General features: G+C 38.3%; 1 protein-coding gene across 12 annotated transcripts in view; it reads left to right on the forward strand.

Annotated features, from left to right (window-relative positions):
- The window catches only part of PRKN (parkin RBR E3 ubiquitin protein ligase), a 1,377,649-nt gene that overhangs the window by 925,674 nt on the left and 432,171 nt on the right, over positions 1–19,804 (forward strand). For all 12 annotated transcript variants that reach the window (XM_071095931.1, XM_011750983.3, XM_011750978.3 and 9 more), the window contains one exon: positions 9,784–9,920. In XM_071095931.1, coding sequence (XP_070952032.1) covers positions 9,784–9,920 — 137 coding nt within the window. The remainder of the gene's footprint in view (positions 1–9,783; positions 9,921–19,804) is intronic.

Raw genomic sequence — 19,804 nt, forward strand, 5'->3', positions numbered from 1 at the left:
TTATATTTTCCTTCTTTCCGGAAATATCCTGTGCCTGACCGACATTGGACTGAGTTGCCTCTTATTAGTTTTCCCAAGGTGTCCCTGACTGAGTTTTCTCATCATCAGACAGACTTCCTGAGAGCAACAGCTGCATCCTCCTCTCAGGTCTAGCACAGGAACCCTCCTCTCAGGTCTAGCACAGGAACCCGTGCATAGTAGCCTCCCAATTAGCATGTGTTGAATTTGGGTTGGAGAGACCTGGTGCAGGTTCATAAAGCAGGTAGAAAACAATACGAATGAGGCGGGGCTTGGTGGCTCATGCCTGTAATCCCAGCACTCTGGGAGGCTGAGGTGGGCGGATCACTTGAGGTCAGGAGTTCAAGACTAGCCCGGCCAACATCTCTACCATCTGTACCAAAAATAGAAAGGTTAGCCGGGCATGGTAGCATGTGCCTGTAGTCCCAGCTACTTGGGAGACTGAGGCATGAGAATTGCTTGAAGCTGTGAGGCAGAGGCTGCAGTGAGCCTAGATCACACCATTGCACTCCAGCCTGAGCTACAGAGCGAGACCCTGTCTCAAAAAACAAAAAAACAAAACAAGAAAGAAAGAAAGAAAACAATAATACAAATGACATGTAATAAGCTACTAAGTTAAATATAAAAGCAATACTTTCTAAATATAAACATTACAAGAAATTAGACAGTGAATAGCACGTCAGTGTTATCTGGAGTTTTATTGAAAAAGCATATGGGAGAGGTTGTGCCTCAGCTGAACCTTGAAGTTTTGGGGGAAATAAGGACTAAGAGGAGGAGTCTTGCCTGTAGGGATAGCAGCATAAGGAAAAAAGCAGCAAAGAGACAGACTTGAGAGAAACAGAGGGATTCGTGAATGGGAAAGATGGAAAGACATTTCGCAGGGCAAATCCAGCTTATGGAGGCTCCAAAAGACAGAAGAAAAAGCCTGAGGCCTTAATACATAGGCACTGAAAAACTGGTTCATATTTTGGAGTCAAGAACTGTCAGGATGGAAACCTCTTTAGAACAGTGTTGCTGGGGTGGGCTGCTGCGATCAGGCAGGGGGTTGAGGGAGAGAAAAGGGGATGGAGACAGCCTGGGTGCTGATTTAGGTCTTGGCCAGAGAGACACTCATGAGAATTCAGACTCTGCCAACACTCGTGAGACCTAATCCATTGCTCCAGAGGACACTGCACTGTGGCCACTCCTAACTCTTTACTCAATTATTTTTATAGCGCCTGTGTTGCAGGCTCTCAACCTCAGCAGGTATATATTGAAGAGAATATGTCTGAAACAGAAAAAGTGGCCGTTATTTGAAACTTTTCTATTTCCTTTCATGATAGTAAGTAAAATGAGTTAACCTATCAGTGGAAATATAATTAATTTGATAGGGAACTTTTGAATAAAAAAGTTCTAGGTAGCCACAAGCCAATGCCACAAGATGCACAAAATCAAGTTGTCGCCCAGGAGTGAAAGGCAACGTGCCTGACAGGAGGGTCCGCAGAGTGCCGAGGGCAGACAGCAGCAGAGTCCAACTTGGAAACAAACCCCGAGGTTAGAAACTCTCTTGAATTTAACAATATGTGAGACCCCAGATGGGATGTCAACTTACTGGATGAGAATTTAAGAGGAAAAGGGAACTCTTTTAGGAAAGGAGATGGAGAATTTGTATTTTCAGAATCCTTTGTGACATATTTACAATATTACTTTATGTAGTATTTTGTTTAAAAAACCTTTATAAACAGGAAAAGTCATTTAGTTTGTTCAGCCTCTTCTCATTATATAGACTGGATGCACTGAGCCATGAGCTATCTTGGGAGCCCTTCCTTCAACCCCAGAGATAGGCTAAGTAGTCTCTAAATTCATCCTTATGGTAGTGCTTACCACCACACTATGAGTGATTAATTATGTGTCTTCAACTCTATAGACTGTGACCTCCTGAAAAGATGCAACATTCTTGTTCACTTTTATAGGAGGTGACATGACAGTGCCTGGCATCTAGTGGCCGGTCCACTGTGTTGGCAGAATGGTTGAATAAAAGTGATTCAAAAATATAGACATAAATGAATTTTACCTTGGCTACGTTGTATATGCTGAAACATGGGACTTCTGCAAAGAAGCTTACAGAACCAAAGTAAACCCTCTTCCATACAGCAGAGTGGACTGGATGAAACAAGGAGAACGTGAGCAGAGGAGGCAAGAAAAACCAGAAGGGGTAGTTCGTGAGCTGATTCAGGATCTGCCAGTGCCTTAATAGCATTCTGATTCCAAGCAGGCCAGTGGACACATGAACTTCTTTCAGGATTTTAGACTTGGCTGCTGGAAGGAATTTTGAAGGTCATTCAACTGTTGAAGCTTATTTTAATTTTTTTTTTTTTGATATGCCAACAAAATTTTAATTTATTTTTTAGGCCAGCAAATCACCATCCATTTTCTGTTGCCTTATATTCCCACGCGTTTACTTAGGGAAATGTGCCTGTCTGAGTTCAGTCCCTGAATACCTCTTGCTTGAAGCTTATTTTAATTTCTAAAAGTTGAGTCTATCAATTAGTATCTTGGAGCAGGCACCTCTCCAGTGAGGGATTGCTCACTTGGCTAACTCAAATAATGAACTCCCACGACCCACGTGGGCTGAAATGCTCTCTCTGGCATGGTTGTGGGCAGGCACTGTGCTGGTCACTTCTTTGTCAGTAGTGCACTTTGGCAGTTAGTATGTAATTTTGCCAAATATAGATGAAATTAAAATGCATTTGGTCTCTGAGATTTCAGTCATTTATTTCTTCATTGTTTATAAGCCATCTCCAACTAAAAGGGGCTTAAAGTGGCAGTTGTTAAGAAGATAAATTCATGTTTTTTAATGGTGTAGCTTTCCTCTTTTAATTACTTTTATCTAATCAAATTCTGTGTTAATTGCCCAGGAGTCATAGTTCTCCATGTGCGGAGTTTTCAGAAAGCTTTGAAAGATTGCTAACTGGGGCATAACTTCCTTGTTACTGTTGCACAAACTAAGAACAGTGGAAACAATGTGTGAATTTTCAAGGGTCAAGTGTTAGCTAAATTGCAGGACTTTCTCCCTCAAGTGAGGGAATTTTGTTTTTATTTCCTCGAGGATGTTCCACGTAATATTTTTACTTTAACTTGTGCTGCTTTTCATTGCATTTCAGATACTGCTGCTTTTCATATGTATGTAATAACTTTCCTTTCCACTGGGGAGAATGAAGAAACCAGCCACTCTAGATAACTCAGCATTCTCTTTCTCTGCTCTGTGCTTTCACAACTCCATTCTTTTCTCTTGACCTCAGGTGTTTTCTACATCTTTATGCACTGGAATCCTGACCCTTTTTTCGAATGCCACTACATTCATTAATTCTTTTCTGGTCTTCAACCTATATATGACCTCTTCCTCCTCTGAACCTGAATTAGTTAGATATTGCTGAATCACAAAGTACCCCATAACTTAGTGGCTGAAGAAAATAATAAACGTTGCCTTTCACAGTTTCAGCAGGTCAGGAATTTGGGAGCAGGTTAGCTGGATAGTTCTTGCTCAGGGTATCTCATGCAGTTATAGTCAAAATGTCAGCCAGGGCTTCAGTCATCCTAGGGCTTGCCAACTTGCTGCCAAGTAGATACTGGCTGTTGTTAGGAGGCCCCAGTTTCTTCCTACATGGATTTCACCATAGTACTGCTTGAGTGTCCTCCCAACATGGCTGCTCACTTTCCTCAGAGCTAGTGATCTGTAAGAGCACAGACAGAGGCTGCGGTGTCTTTTCTGACCTACTATTGAAAGTCACACATGGTCATTTCTGCACTTTTCCTATTGCACGTGGGTCAATCCACTCAATGTGGAGAGGAACTACAGAGGAGGTGGGGCTCACTGGAGAACATCTTGAAGGCTGCTTACCCCAGAGCGTGAGCATGGCAATATATCCTAGCTCTCTAACATCACTTAAAATATTCTGCCCTGTATTATAATTATTTGTTTCCCTCTCCTGCCCACTCTACTGGATTTATATGTCCTTGAGAGCTTACATTTGCTTCCTCGTCTTTACATAGCTTGAAATATCTGGCACATTGCTTTCAATATATGTCACAATTCATCCACAGCCTCTCTGTTAATGAGTATAAATGAAGATGTACACATGGGAAAGAATCAGGCAAATGGAGAGAAAGAGAAACAGACAGATTTTGCCAGAGTGTGTGAAGGAGGGCAAATGAGAGAGAACAAACAAGGTAGATAGCAGATTAAATTGCACATTTTACTAGATAAACATAAAAACTCACATGCTATTTTTGTAGATGCTAGAATACTAACTTTATAAGAATTTAAATATTTGGAACACTGTGTAACCATATTCTACTTTTTTAATGTATGTGAATGACTTGCCACATTATTCGTAACTAAAACTCCTTCAATTATGCTTAAATATTCTGCAAAAAAGGGTCACTTTTTATCAAAACAGAGAAATCATTGGTTATAAATAACTCTTTGGCAATATCAAGAAAAGCATTTATAAGTCTTTTTATATGTGATTGAGAACTTTACTTAACCTTTAATTTACTGCTCTTTAACCTGGCCCATTGGGGTAAAATGATCTCTGGATTGATCAATTAACATTTATATGTAGATAATTAGAGCAAAGGGCACACAGGAATGTCAGGAGGAACAAAAGACCCATGAGAGGATAAGTCCTAGTGGGTCCTGCTCTGAAATGTCACCCATTCTTCTTCTCATTTCCACTCCCAGAGCCATTTGCACATCATAGTCCAGTTCTTAGTAACTCATGTCTAAATTACCAAAATGACCTCAAGTAGTTCTCACTACTTCCAGCTTCTTTCCCTCCATACTTTTGTCAGAGCTAAACTTACTAAAACGTCATTCCCCTTCCATGTTTGAAAACTCTCTTAGTCCATTCTGGCTGCTATAACAAAATCCCATAAACGGGTGGCTTATAAACAACAGGAATTCATTTCTCACCATTCCGGAGGCTGAGAAGTCCTAGATCAAAGCACTGGCAGATCCAGTGTCTGGTGAGAGCACCCCTTCCCTGTTCATAGTTGGTGGCTTCTCACTGTGTCCTCACATGGTAGAACGTGTGTGGGAGCTTTCCAGGGTCTCTTTAATAGGGCACTAATTTTATTCATGAAGGCTCTTCTCTCACAACATTCACTTTCTAAAGACCCCATGTTCTAATACCATCACTTTGGAGATAAGGATTTTAACATATGAATTTTGAGGGGACACAAACATTCAGACCATAGCAGAAACCTTCAGTGAATCCCACAATCTAGAGGCCTTATGCTAGATGTGTCTCCTAGAGTCAACCCCGATCCCTGGCCGGAATCTGCTCTGTCCTCAACCCTTTTCATCTTGTCCCCCACCCTTTTCCTGATACATCGTTTTGATCAGCCCACCTGATTGCTCTTCTGTTCCTAGCATACTTGCATGTCTGTGATTCCTTCTTGCTTAGAAACAACATTTCTTTACAGTGACCAAATATCAATCCTCCCATTTATTTAAATTCAATTCAGGTTCCCTAATGGATCTATCCTGACTCAATACTTCTCTCTTTTCCTAACTTTCAGGCTCCCAGAGTTTGGGGACTGCAGATACTTCTTTGTAATACTTGTTCCATGGGCATCTTGTGTCTCTCAACCATGCCCTGTGATTGTGTAAACCAAGTATAAGATATTTATCCATTCACTGGGTGCTATAGTCCACATGTATTTACTAAGTGCCTACTTTAGTCAAAGTAGATGTTCAATAAGAAATTTAGTGAACAACATGTGAATGAGAGCAGAGACATTATAAAAGTATGAGAAACTACAAAAACAGTGACCCATTCATTTGTCCACTAAAATAATCAATAACTCTTGATTACAAAACTATCAGGTGCTCAACACTGTATTTGGTGAGGCATGGGTCATGAAAGGGTTAAGCAAGTAGGGTCTCTACCATTTCATGACTTTTCATTTAATGTTGATAGCTAAGGTAGGAGTATATGAAACACCTTAAACAAAAGTCAGGCCAGTATTGAAGCACATTACGGATGAACTTTTTAATTAAGTATGGAAGAAAGGTAAAGAAAAAGGGAAGAAGCAGTGAGGTGTTAGGCTCCAGAGAAAGTTTCTTGGAGATCTTTAGTCTTGAATTGGACCTAGAACTTTGGGATTTGGCTTTGAATATGAAGGTGAGTATTACCGTGAGAATAGATGGCAAAGAGCACACATCTAGGTGTACAGGAGCTAGAAGAATTCTAGGCTACGCAGGGACCTTCCCAGCTGGAAGGGATGGATGTGCGGAGAGAACAGGATGGACAGTAGAGGAAGGGCAGTTTGTTTTAGGAGGATAAAATGAAGGAAGTCTGTGAAGTTCCTAGCAAGCCACCTAACCCGAAGTAGGTGCCCGTAAACACTAGCTTTCCCCTCCTCTTTGATTTAGCATTTAGGAAGTTAATGATGTAGACCTTCTAGCCATGAAACGATTTTTACTCCTTTTCTCAACTGATTAATCTAATAACCTTTTTATTGGTGTCATGTTTATTCCTCACCTAACTTTGCACAACTACAAGGAATATCTTAATAAGAGATGAGCAATCTTAGCTCATAACTATATCAAGAATTCCAGGTGACTGATAATTCTATGTGAAATGCACATATACACTACCTTTATAACATTATCTGTGTATGTGTGTGTATAAAACAATGTGTATATTTTTCTATATCTTCATCTGTATATTTCAGCACATATGTTCATCTATTGATATCTGTATCTATCATTTATCTATATCTGTATATAGGTGTATATCCAAGTTGACTGTTTATAGATAGTAATAGACAATCAGAATTCCTGAGTGACTCATTTATCATTTTTGACGCCCTGTAACTTGTACATTTCTTTCTGTTCTGAAGAGGACATGCAGAAACACACACGACATTCCAGCTTCCCAGGTTGCATTCCACACCTGCGTCTGGGCAGTGGCATTTCTTCAAGGGAGTTACATGAGCCTCTGTCCTCACTCCCAGTGCTGACCATGCCTCTATGTGTCAGACCCTAGTCCCTTCACTGCTCACTATCTGGTAACCCACTGTTACCTGGTGCTCACTTCTCCTATTTTTTATTCAAGGTAGACATTCTCAGTTCAAGGAGGTTGAGTTGGCCTTGTGCAGCCGTGGCTTAGTTTTCAGCAGGACTCTTCCTGTGTCGCTAGGAAGATACAGTTGGACCCACTGCGTCTGCAGCTGTCTGTGCTTCACTCCCAGTTGCGGGATGGGTAAGATGGACTATTTACATTGGAAGGTGTGTACTTCCAGGCCCCAAGACTTGGACCTCTAAACTTTCCCTAATGTCCCTAATGGCTCCTGTCGCTGCACAGGGTTGATTTCACACCACAGCCGCCAATGTAGTGCTTGTTTCTTGTTAATCTTCTCCGAACAGCAGGATGTCATTAATAGAGTAGGACAATTGATGTTCCATGTATTGTCTAGGTGGTACGAGTCATTTGGGATCATATTCAAACTGAGGGAGAAAACGGTAAATGTGTGTTGTTGTCCATCCATGCGAGAGAGAACTCTGCTAACAGGAGTGGAAAAGCCTGCAGAAGCTACACCGATGGCCGCAGACCATGCAGCCGTGACTTTCTGGGCCACTGTGGCAGGGGTTCATGGGCTGACCATTTAGGCTCTATACGTTTTCTTTATGTTTCCTCTACAGGGTCATTTCTAAGCTTTCTTTATAACTTTGTTATATACAGGCACATTTTCATAAATGTTCTAATATTTTCTCCATGCGTTAGTAGCAGATTGGGAGGTCTATAAACGTTTTAGTCTACCATGTTGCTGAAAGCAAGATGGAGAATATTTTTCACATAACAGCTATGAGAGAAAAAGGCAAAATACAGCAGCTTCACAGGGACACAAAGTGAAAAAAGTATGTGTGTGCTTGAGCATTGTATGCGAGTAACTCTTTGGTTAGAAATAGGAAAGCATTATGAAGGACTTGGACAGGTTCCAAGAGGGGAAAGGAGAAGCCATACCTTTAGGTGCGCCCTTGCTCGGATTAAGTTGACAGATTACTTACACACCCATGGCATTAAAATACCAAGGAATTTTATTTTCTTTGTTTGTATTACATATTGCTTTGAAGTAAGTGAGAGAAGAATTTTGAAAATCTTTTAGGTGTTAAGAAATTATCTTTTATATTATTATTATTACTTTCTCTAGAAAAAGGGCTTTTGAAGAGCTCCTATAGGTGTTAAGGATTGGGTATAGAATGAACATGTTTATTTTGTATTTTGTTATAATTACATAGGAAATCGGATTATCTAAATAGACTCCAATAACTTTCTTGCTATTAAAATCACCTTGGGGCTGATTTCAGATTCATATATTGAGCTTGTCTCCTGTTTGACATAAACTTGTGTGGTTCATTTTCCGGTAAAAATACATGGTTTTTAAGATTTTTTTCTACGAAGTATTTTGAGGGAATAAAAAAATTTAGGACTTGCATATATTGATTTATTAGTAATCCCATAACCATCCTTTAAGAAACTGAATATTTGGATGGTTTCGAGATGGCACAATGGACAAAATCTTGCAGTAGAAGAATCCCTGTTGGATAAGCTTTTATCCCTAAATTCTACTTTTTTATTTGCCAGTAAAATGTGAGAAAATGTTCAACATTTTTACTTTGATGCAATAGTAATTTTTCTTTTGATTGTGGAGAAATTCAGGTCCTATTATTATAATATGGTTATAATTAAGTTACCAAGGAATTTTATTTTCTTTGTTTTGTATTACATATTACTTTAAAATAAGTGGGATAGCAGAATTTTGAAAATCTGTTATTTCACTGTTGAATTTTCTCTAATTATGGCTATGGGGTTACTAATAAATCACTATATACATCCTAAATTTTTTGATTCCCTTAAAATACTTTGTAGAAAAAAAATATTTAAAATGTTTTAAAGATTTCAATTTTTAAAACATTCATTTAAAATATTACAATGCCTGGTACTATGGGAATATCAAAATAAACATACGACCTACTTTCAAGGAGATCATAGTCTATGAGAAAGGAAAAGATATGAATATTATGATGTAATCATGGATCAATAGAAATATATACAAACAGATGGGATGATTTGATAGGTTAATTGGGAATTCTGAGTCAGGGAAGACTTCCAGAAAGAGATTATATTTTAGCTCAGGTTTAATCAAAAGATTGATAAACGTGGCCGGGCGCGGTGGCTCAATCCTGTAATCCCAGCACTTTGGGAGGCCGAGACAGGGGGATCACGAGGTCAGGAGATTGAGACCATCCTGGCTAACCCGGTGAAACCCCGTCTCTACTAAAAAATACAAAAAAAAAAAACTAGCCGGGCGAGGTGGCGGCGCCTGTAGTCCCAGCTACTCGGGAGGCTGAGGCGGGAGAATGGCGTGAACCCGGGAGGCGGAGCTTGCAGTGAGCTGAGATCCGGCCACTGCACTCCAGCCTGGGCGACAGAGCGAGACTCCTTCTCAAAAAAAAAAAAAAAAAAAAAAGATTGATAACCGTGTTAACATAAAAAAAAATAAAATTAGGAGAATCAATGTTCTGTGTAGTTCATTGAGTGCCTCCAATTTTTAAGCTGTAGTGTTGTTATACATGAGCTTAATGCTTAGCAGCTCCCGTCTTTGCACAGAGCACGCTCTACACAACCCTCCAGGATTACAGAAATTGGCCTAAACCACATGCTGCCTTTCCACACTGACAGGTACCAGAGGAAACATCTTCCTTTCTCTCTGCAGGAGCCCCGTCCTGGTTTTCCAGTGCAACTCCCGCCACGTGATTTGCTTAGACTGTTTCCACTTATACTGTGTGACAAGACTCAATGATCGGCAGTTTGTTCATGACCCTCAACTGGGCTACTCCCTGCCTTGTGTGGGTAAGTCTAGCATGTTTTCTCTCCATTTCTAATACCAATAAAGAACAGAAGAAGAGCCGTTGATTTAAAACTGACTTAGATACATATAAACCCTAGCAGAAGAGTTGAAAATTTAAATTTGATCATTGCTGGATATGAAACATTAATGTTTGGATCACAAAAGATAAAAGTTCTGGGGAATAAAGGAATTGTGTTGAACTGGAAAATGCATAATTTGCATAAAGGCGTTGAGAATAAGTTTTCAATATTATTCAGCCAAGGTATACTAAGTTTTTCTGTGGGTTAGAGTCACTCCCCATGTTCTAGATTTGTTACCTGGAACTAGAGTAGTCTTACCAAATTTTTAAATTGTATGCCTCTGTCACTCAAAATGTTGAACACATACTCAATATATATAAAGTAACATATATGAAGAAGAAAGAAGAGTGAGATCAACCTGAACTGCTTAATATTTTATCTTTTAATATTACAAAGAACCCTTTACTTGTACTATACTGTTATTACATATATACATTTTAATCGAAGTGAAATTCATGTCACCAATTCACCATTTTGAAGTGTACAGTTCAGTGGCATTTAGTGCATTCACAATGTTGCACAACCACTACCTCTATCCAGCTTCAAAAGTCTTTGAACACCTCCTACCCAAGTAATCACTGCCCTTGACCCCCTGCCCCAGCCCCGGCCACCACCAATCACTTCCTTTCTCCATGGATTTGCCTATTGTAGATATTTCCTGTAAAAGAAATCATACAATAGGTGACCTTTCATGTCTGCCTTATTTCACTTAGCATAACGTGTTTGAGGTTTATTCAAGTTGTAAAATGTATGAGTATTTCTTTCCTCTTTATGGCTGAATAATATTCCACCGTGTGGATACTCCGCAATTTGTGCGTCCATTCATCTGCTGATGGGCATTTGTGTTGTTTCCATCTTTTTGGCTGTTATTAATAAACATATATAAGTTTCTGTATGCACATTTGCTTTCGTTTATCTTGGATATATACCAGGAAGCAGAATTCGAAGTTTAACCTTTAGGAGAACTGGTCACTGTGTTCCACAACTGCCATACCGTTTCATATTGCCACCAGCAGAGTAGCAATGTCGCAGGTTTCTATTTCTCCACATCCTTGCCATCACGTGTTACTGTTTCTAACTAGTCATCCTAGTAAGGGTGAAGTGGTGTCTTATTGTGGATTTGATTTTCATTTCTCTCATGACTCTGATGTTGATTATCTTATCATGTGGTTGTTTACTATTCATATATCTTCTTTATGGGAATGTCTGTTCAAGTCCTTTCTCTGCTCATTTTTAAATTGAGTTATGTTTTTGTTGTTGAGTTGTAAGAGTTCTTTATATATTCTGAATACTGGATCCTTATCAGATACAGGATATGCACGTATTTCTCCCATTCTGTAGGTTGTCTTTTCACTTTCTTCATAATGTCCTTTGATAAACAAAAGTTTCTAGTTTTCATGAAATGTAATTTATCTGTTTTTGTTGTTGCTAGTACTTTTGGTGTCAAACATAAGACTTCATTGTCATATCTAAGATCATGACGATTTGCTTCCATATTTTCTTCCAATAGTTTACCTCTAATATTTAGGTCATTGATCTACTTTGAGGTAATTTATGTACCTGGAGTGAAGTAAAAGTTCCTATCTCTCTCTATGTGTAAATGACTGCAATGTGATTAAATATATTTCATTAATTCTTCAAAACTTAATTTGAAACTATGGAATACCTTGACTCAGTGGTGAGGTTTTAAGTTCAGTTTATTTCAAGACTTAGTTTTGATGTCAATTATAGTTAAAAAACATACCTCAAAATGATAAAAAGATGCAAATGGAATAAATTAATTGCTTTGTTGATTTTGTAAATTATGATACTCATTTTTAAGCATATCTACCAATAATGCAATAATTTTTAAAATTAAGATTTGCATAATATATGTTAACATATTGTTAAGGAAAACCTATTGAAAGTTATTGTGCCTTTATTTTTAACAAAAGCATTCAAAATCTAGTGAACTAATTATTTACAGACTTGAAAACTCTGTAACGCTTTTAATGTGACAATTTTGTTTTGGTTAGCTTTCTTCCTTCACAAAGCCACAAACAATGGAAACATTTCTAAACACACATTTTCAAGTCTCCTCTTCATACTCTTTTTAATTATCAGTTCATTTTGAACTCATTTTCTTTTAATGTGTATCTTTTTATTTTAGAGAATTTCAAACATTCAAATGTAAGGAAAAATACTACAGTGAACTTTCCTGTACTCGTTAGTCAGGATTTGTAGTGTATCAAGACACTCTAGACCTTTCTTGTAATTCTCACCCAATAACCTGTAATCAGCCATTTTTCTCAGGAGCTCTGGCTCCCTTTAGTAGGAAATAGTATTTAGAAGTCTTGGTGCTTGGAGTGCTTGTTGTCACCATGTTGGTTACTGTTTCTAGGCCTAGGGGAACAAGCTAGGAGACATGTTTTGTTTTGTTTTTTAAGTACAAACTGCAATATTAGTTATACTAACATTTTCAATTCAAATCCAGTGTTACCAAATTTTCATTGACAAGTCACCAATGTTACAACTGTTGTTTCTTTCACCCTTGGCAAAAATTCTGTTACTGAGTGATACCAACAAAATTACTCATTTGCCTTATTTTGGAATGCACCCACAATAGTATCAGTATTACAATATTAACACCATCATCTAAGTATGATTACTGAAAACAGTGTTAAGATTTTTGCAGGTTGTTTTGTCATTAGAGTATATCCTTATAGGGATATAAACTCATATAAGTTAATGTATAATTATGTCATCAATTGAATACATATTTCTCATTGCTTTTATTTTTTTTAATTTTTAATTTTTTTTTTTTGAGATGGGGTCTTGCTCTGTTGCCCAGGCTGGAGTGCAGTGGCATGATCTCAGCTCATGGCAACCTTGGCCTCCTGGGTTCAAGTGATTCTCCTGTCTCAGCCTCCCAAGTAGCCGAGACTGCAGGTGCATGCCACCATGCCCTGCTAATTTTTGTATTTTTAGTAGCGATGGGGTTTTGCCATGTTAGCCAGGCCGGTCTCTAATTCCTGACCTCAGGTGATCCACCTGCCTCAGCCTCCCAAAGTACTGGGATTACAGGCGTGAACCACTGCGCCTGGCCTTTCATTGCTTTTAAATTTATTTTGTTTTCATAATATGTGAAATATTTCCATTATTCCAAAGCTAAAGCTACAAAACATGCTATATTCAAAGAAATATACCCTTTAATCTACATTATCTTTCTCTCCCAAAGGTAAATAATAAATAAATAAATAAATAAATAAATAAAGGTAAATAATATTCCTTTTCTCTCCCAAAGGTAAACCTTTATTAAAAACAATCACCTACTTTAAAAATAAGTAAACATACTATAGACGATATCAATAATGATATAGATGTGTCATCTTCTTAAGTAAAACGTAGATTATGCACATTTTTCTTCACCTTGCTTTTTTTGCTCTAAGGTATATATGTATTATATTTTAAAGATCACTCCCTAGTCTGTTATAGATATTTTCTTCCATTTAAAAATATATACCATTATCAAATTCCTTTGTGTAGGTATAGCTTACTTTTTTCATTATTGGCAAATGCTAAGTTTTCATTTTTTTACTCTAACTATTGCTACAACTAATAGACTTGTGTGCACCCACATTTTCATATCGTTGTCAGAGTATTACTGAGATCTGCTCCCTAGAAGAGGGGTTACTGCACCAAAGGGAAAATGTGTATTTATTTTACTGTTTCCAAATTCCCCTCCCAGTAGTGGTGCGCTTTCCATACCCACCAGCAATGTCAATTGCAAAGTGCAGCATCAGGCTCTCCACTTCCTCCCCAGAAGGGGAGCTGAAAGGCTTTTGCTCTGTTTCTAATTACATATTTGAGAAACGGTATTCTATGTAGTTGGCTGTATTTTTCTTTTTAATTTTAAACAAAGTTGAGCATCTCTTCATATGTTTAGGATCCTTTGGCATTTCTTGTTCTCAGTCATGTTGAAAACGTCACCTTTTCTTTCAGGGACAGGTTAAATATATTATTTTCAAAAATATTTTCTATATAGTACACTGTTGACAGCCCCTTATAGATATAGAAAAAGTTATCAAAGTTGGGTCACTTGTAAAGAATGGGCATAAATTAACTTTAATTTTTGTGATTCTTTGCCGTGAGATAACTAACAACCTCCTTGAAAAGAATTTTGAGTGGTCAAGCTCTGTGTTGTTAAAATGTATTATATGGATTCTACTATATATTAATTGTGTTTTAAATACCTTTTAGACTTTTATTTTTAAATTCAATATGCCAATGCCATCCTCAGAATCTTATGCACTGCTGAGTTCAACTCCTTGGTTTTAATAGGGAGTGAGGCAGGGGATGAATGGATTGAAAGATGTTGCTTTGCAAAGTTTTTTTGGAATCCTTTTATATATTTTTTGTGAATGTGGCCACCTCATCACTGGTTACTTAAATATAATACTCACAGAAATTTGCTTTTATTTTTTAAAATACCAGTTGCTATTGAAAATGTATATTTCCTGGCGCCTCTTTTCTTTAATGTTTAATAACAACAAGTGCAAAAGTTACATATTTGTGTATTTTGCCGTTTAAAAAAAATGAGCTAGTAACCAGACGCTGAGACAGGCTAGAAACAACTGTACTGTCATTCAACTTGTAGTCAGTCTTCCACATGGCAGGTTCGGTTACGTCCCTGTTTCTTCATAGCTTCAACCACGTTTTAGTATGTATCTCCGTAAGGACCCACTCATAAGAAAATAGAGTTTGGTTTGTCACAAGATTGTTTAGCATGTACTATTTCAGCCTTTTAAAAAACTGTATATCCAATTATAATGTTTCCCTATATTATGCAAAAAGAAACTTTCAGATGTCATAGATTTTATTTTGTCAAGAACAAACTGGATTTTCTTTAATATTTGCTCAACCGAGACACTCATTTTGTTTATTACTTGCTTAGTTTTTAAATGTCTTGCTAAATATAATGGCTCCCTACTCTCGTTAGCTTCTATCTCGGAGCCTATTTTATAATCACATTGATGTTCACATATGTACCAACATGGTCAGTGTTGCCGTTTTCTCATTCTCCTCATGTTTGGATTATTAGTTCTGTCTTTAATTAATAGTTTCTTTGAAGGATTATTTTTAAGTCACTCATCTTTTTAATAGAGTTAATTCAATTAAAATGAGATAAGTTATTCATTATTCTTTTAGCCAAGCACAGATGACCTTCTGCTGAAAGGTAACTGACAAGCGAGGGCTCCACTTTCCAATGGTGGTTGTGGGACTCCCTGTTCCCTTGGGATAACCCCTTTGCAGTACATGACATATGATCATCCAATATACAGACTAGGGTATGAGATGGTACATGTATCATTCTATACATAAAGTCTTCGTGGAGGTCAGTTCTTTTCATATTTTGCAGAATACCTCTGTAAGTCCTAATATTACCCCCATAAACCAGTGAACCATTTTGCACAAATCCTGGGTTATATACGGCACCTCAGAAAACCCTAGTTCAAATTCTGGCTCTGAATCTTACCATATACATAATATAGGGCAAGATTCTTCACCTTCGTGTGACTTGATTTCATCTTACGTAAAAGGGGGATAATGTAATAGCATCATTTTATGTGGACACATTAAAATAATGCCTTATGAAGTACCTTTAGGGTACATGCTGAAGACAGTAAGCACGCAGTGTATAGTGGCTTTTGTTGTTTTGGTTGTGATTTAAGCATGTACTCCCGTAAACATGTACATATTGTGTTTGTGCCTATGTCTGCATGTATGTGTATATTTACAGAGAAATGCGCATTTGGACATTCTTTAATTGTAGATTGGGATTTCCTATAACTCAATGCATAAATCAGCCAGTTACCCATCTATCTGGTGATCTGTCCTCTTGGTTAATTTGGCTTTGCCTTGATTCGTGGAGCATAGAACAAGACATGTAAAATAAAATGATAATAAAATAGAAATAGAAAATCAAAGCTTATAGTCTGGGCACAGTGGCTCATGCCTGTAATCCCAACACTTTGGGAGAACGAGGCAGGCAGATCACTTGATGCTAGGCACGAGACCAGCCTGGCCAATATGATGAAACCCTGTCTCTACTGAAAACACAAAAAGTAGCTGGGTGTGGTGGTGCATGCCTATAATCTCAGCTACTAGGGAGGCTGAGACACGAGAATCGCTTGAACCCAGGTGGTAGAGGCTGCAGTGAGCCACGATCATACCATTGCACTCCAGCCCAGGTGACAGAGCAAGATTCTGTCTCAAAAAAAAAAAAAAAGAAAGAAAGAAAGAAAAAAGAAGGAAAGAAATCAAAAGTTTATCAAACTATAAATCAAAACAGATGATCAGGAACAGGAGCTGATGGAACCCATATTACTCCCAGGGCACCGCTTTCTTCTATGGTGGGGTGAAAGCTTATATCAATGTCCATGAGTCTTGTAAATAATCTATATTGGCCAGGCGCAGTGGCACACGCCTGTAATCCCAGCACTTTGGGAGGTCAAAGCAGGCAAATCACCTGAGGTCAGGAGTTTGAGACCAGCCTGGCCACCATCTCCACTAAAAATACAAAAATTAGCCAGGCATGGTGGCGGGTGCCTGTAATCCCAGCTACTCGGGGGACTGAGGCAGGAAAATCACTTCAACCCGAGAGGTGGAGGTTGCAGTGAGCCGAGATCATGCTTCTGCACTCCAGCCTGGGCGACAGAGCAAGACTCCGTCTCAATAAATAAATAAATAAATAAATAAATAAATAAATAAACAAACAAACAAATAACATATATTAATAATATGTATGGAAAACAGAAATGACAGTTAATTCTGTAAAGAAACAAAGACTGTGTTGAAATTATGGAAGCTGGACTGCCACAGGAAGGCGTCAGAGTCCAGGACTGATTCTGTCTGTGGTCAGATGCAGCACAGCACCTGACAACAGGATGGGCACTTTGGGCACGTTGCTGATCGTGGACTCCCGATGCTGTGGAATGTCTCTCTGGAGGTTCTTGGTTGAACTCCTCAGCAATTCTAATTGTATAAAATGACTGGACCTCCAGAGTCAGACCCCAGTGTTGTCTTTGGCTTATGGAATCTCGGGAGTAGCCCTTGCTGATTTCTCTGAAGAGCGGTCCATTGATCTCTCCACCATCCCAGTTTAAAATGCCTATGTGAATTGTTTTGAGCCCCCGTGGGAACTACTGGCTATTTTTGGATTGTAATTCCTCCCATAAAATTAAAGCAAGATTTATTTATGCAATCGAAGGACATTTTATCCCTAAAGCCATCGGTTCCTTTCAATGATAAAGTTTGTATCTAATCAGAAAAGATGGATTACTCTGGTACTGAAATCCACAGATCCAATCCACTCCTTGATTTTCCTGAACTTAGGGGTGTGAATGAAGCTGTAAGTGGGGTAGATTCATTGGTAAATATGTTCTTTGAATGTGTGTTTCTATCTTGGTGTGGTCCAAAGGACTTTGATCCCCACAAATTAGAATGACTCATCCCGCTGGGGTAGCATGGTCACCACTCAACCCGTGGGAAGAAGCACTGTTCTATGCATGGCACTGTTCCTGGCTCTTCTGTGCTTTGCTGTAAATGCAAATATAGCCCTTACCTCCTCTCCACCTTGCCCCCAACCCATACAAATGGCCGTTTCCCCCAAATTCATTATTTAGTGTCTCCTTGGCCTAGGAAATCATGTAATAGATTTTGAATACTGACATTATAAGAGCATAATAATTTTTAAAACCCTGAGATCAGTTTTCTGGAACTGTTAAATATATTTATATATATATAGAGAGAGAGAGTTAAGAAACTATTTTCCAAATTACACTGGTCTCATGCACCAAATGTCTTGTTAACAGTGTCTGTATATATTCATTTCTAGATAACTATCTAATACCTCTTACTATCAAGATGTATGTAATAAGATGTTCTTTTTTGTTTCCATCATCTAGTTTTTTGTGTCTCTTTTAAACTTCTTAAGCGAAACACCTTCAAAGCTCAATTTGGACATATACATTCTTCAAGGTAGGGCCAGGCAACAATGAGCCAATCTTTTTCATTGACAAAATTATGATGATGAATAATTAAAACTGGCTTAAAATACCATCCAGGTAGAAACCTGCTCTCCTAGTGTGAACTCATTATTTGACCAGATATTGTGTTATAATTTCTAAGGGTGGGATATGAAATTCCATTTCCCTAAGATTCAAAACTGAGTAATGATTAGCAAGCACTTTCTATAAATATGGTGCCATTCTTAGTGCTTACTCATAAACATCTGTTGAATCTCCACAAAGCCCTATTGGGATAGATGTTATTATTCTTCTCCCTTTTATGGATGAAGGAATGGAACCTCAGAAGTTCATTAAATTGCACATGCTGGTGTACAAAGCCAGAGAGTTATGGCTCTAGCACCTGTGTTCCTAATCACTGTGTGAATAGATAAGCCTGCATCAACAGTTAAACTAACATACCTTTGAAAGTTCTATGAGAAGAAGGCCAAGAAAAGAATATTTCTAATTTATTAGCACTATTTCATATTTAAAACAACTATACGGTAGAAATTATTATTTTTATTTGTACAGAGGAAGAAGTAAAGCCTTGATATGACTAAGCAACCAGGATCACAGAGTTAGGAGGAGGAAAGCTGAGAGTCCAACCCAGATACGGTTGGCTCCAGAGCTCCGTGTTCCTGCTTCCCTGCTGCCCCGCTTCTCCCTAGGCTGTGGTCTTCAACCCCATATATGCTTTTCAGTCACATAGAAGTTTTTAAGGATCCCAATGCCGAGGCCATGCCTCAGACCAATTAAATGCTAACCTTTTAGGTTAGGCATTAGGGTTTGTTAAAGTTCTCAGGTTTAAACATTTGAGAACTACTGCAGGGGTGAGCATTCTGTAAGCAACAAGGTATTTTCAATGGGAGTCTATAGCATTCGTAAATGCAAAAATACTCCCTTTGCCCATGTCTATTTCATCTGTAAGTGATTTGACTCGCTAGCTAGCATGGATTTTTCAATACATTTTGATGAAGTTGAAAATAAGATTGACAAACATAGCCAAAACAGCCTATTTCCAGAACCTCTGACAAACTCTTACCTAAAGATATGGGCTTTGGTAAAAACTTTATAATTATCCTGAAAGGTTTGCTGTCTTTTTGCTCTACTGGCTTTTACTAATAGTCTGTGCTCGGAATTATTTTCAAATGACAAAGCACCCTCTGCATCTCCTTTTAAAACCGAGTAGCACCCACGCAACTTGTTGGAGCTTCATGTGTTTAGGTTGACTCGTTGAGAGTGCTGATGTAGAATGATGGGTACTATGCAAAATGCACTTACTACTTGTCCTTTATAAGCCCTGGCAGCCCAGATTTTTCTGTAGCTCTAGGGGGCTGAGGAAGTAGTTTCCCACCTTCCCTATGACATGCCATTGGCCTTACCGTTAGTACCATTCAAGTCCGTCCGTTTTTTTGTTTTTGCCTTTTGTTTTTTGTTTTTACTGTTGTGCTCCCAGGTCACTTTTCATGTAATTCCAGCTTTTGCCTAAGTTAGAACGCAATTCCCTTTCCAGCTAATACGTCAGCTCACCACCTATAATCCATTATGCTTCTTGGTTGTTGTCAGTCATAGCGCAGTATGCGACAGATCATTCTGATCCTTTTTAGATGCAGAGATATTCTTGATGCCTAGGGAGTCAAGAAACCTGGGTTGCAGACACCTATTTAGGGAGCAAAACATCAAATCTAATACAAAGGACCATTTTTTGGCTTTTGAACATTGCTCTCCTAAATATAAATAATCATGTCAGTATAACTC

The sequence above is a fragment of the Macaca nemestrina genome, chromosome 5 (genome assembly GCF_043159975.1).
Source record: "Macaca nemestrina isolate mMacNem1 chromosome 5, mMacNem.hap1, whole genome shotgun sequence".
Classification (NCBI taxonomy): domain Eukaryota; kingdom Metazoa; phylum Chordata; class Mammalia; order Primates; family Cercopithecidae; genus Macaca; species Macaca nemestrina.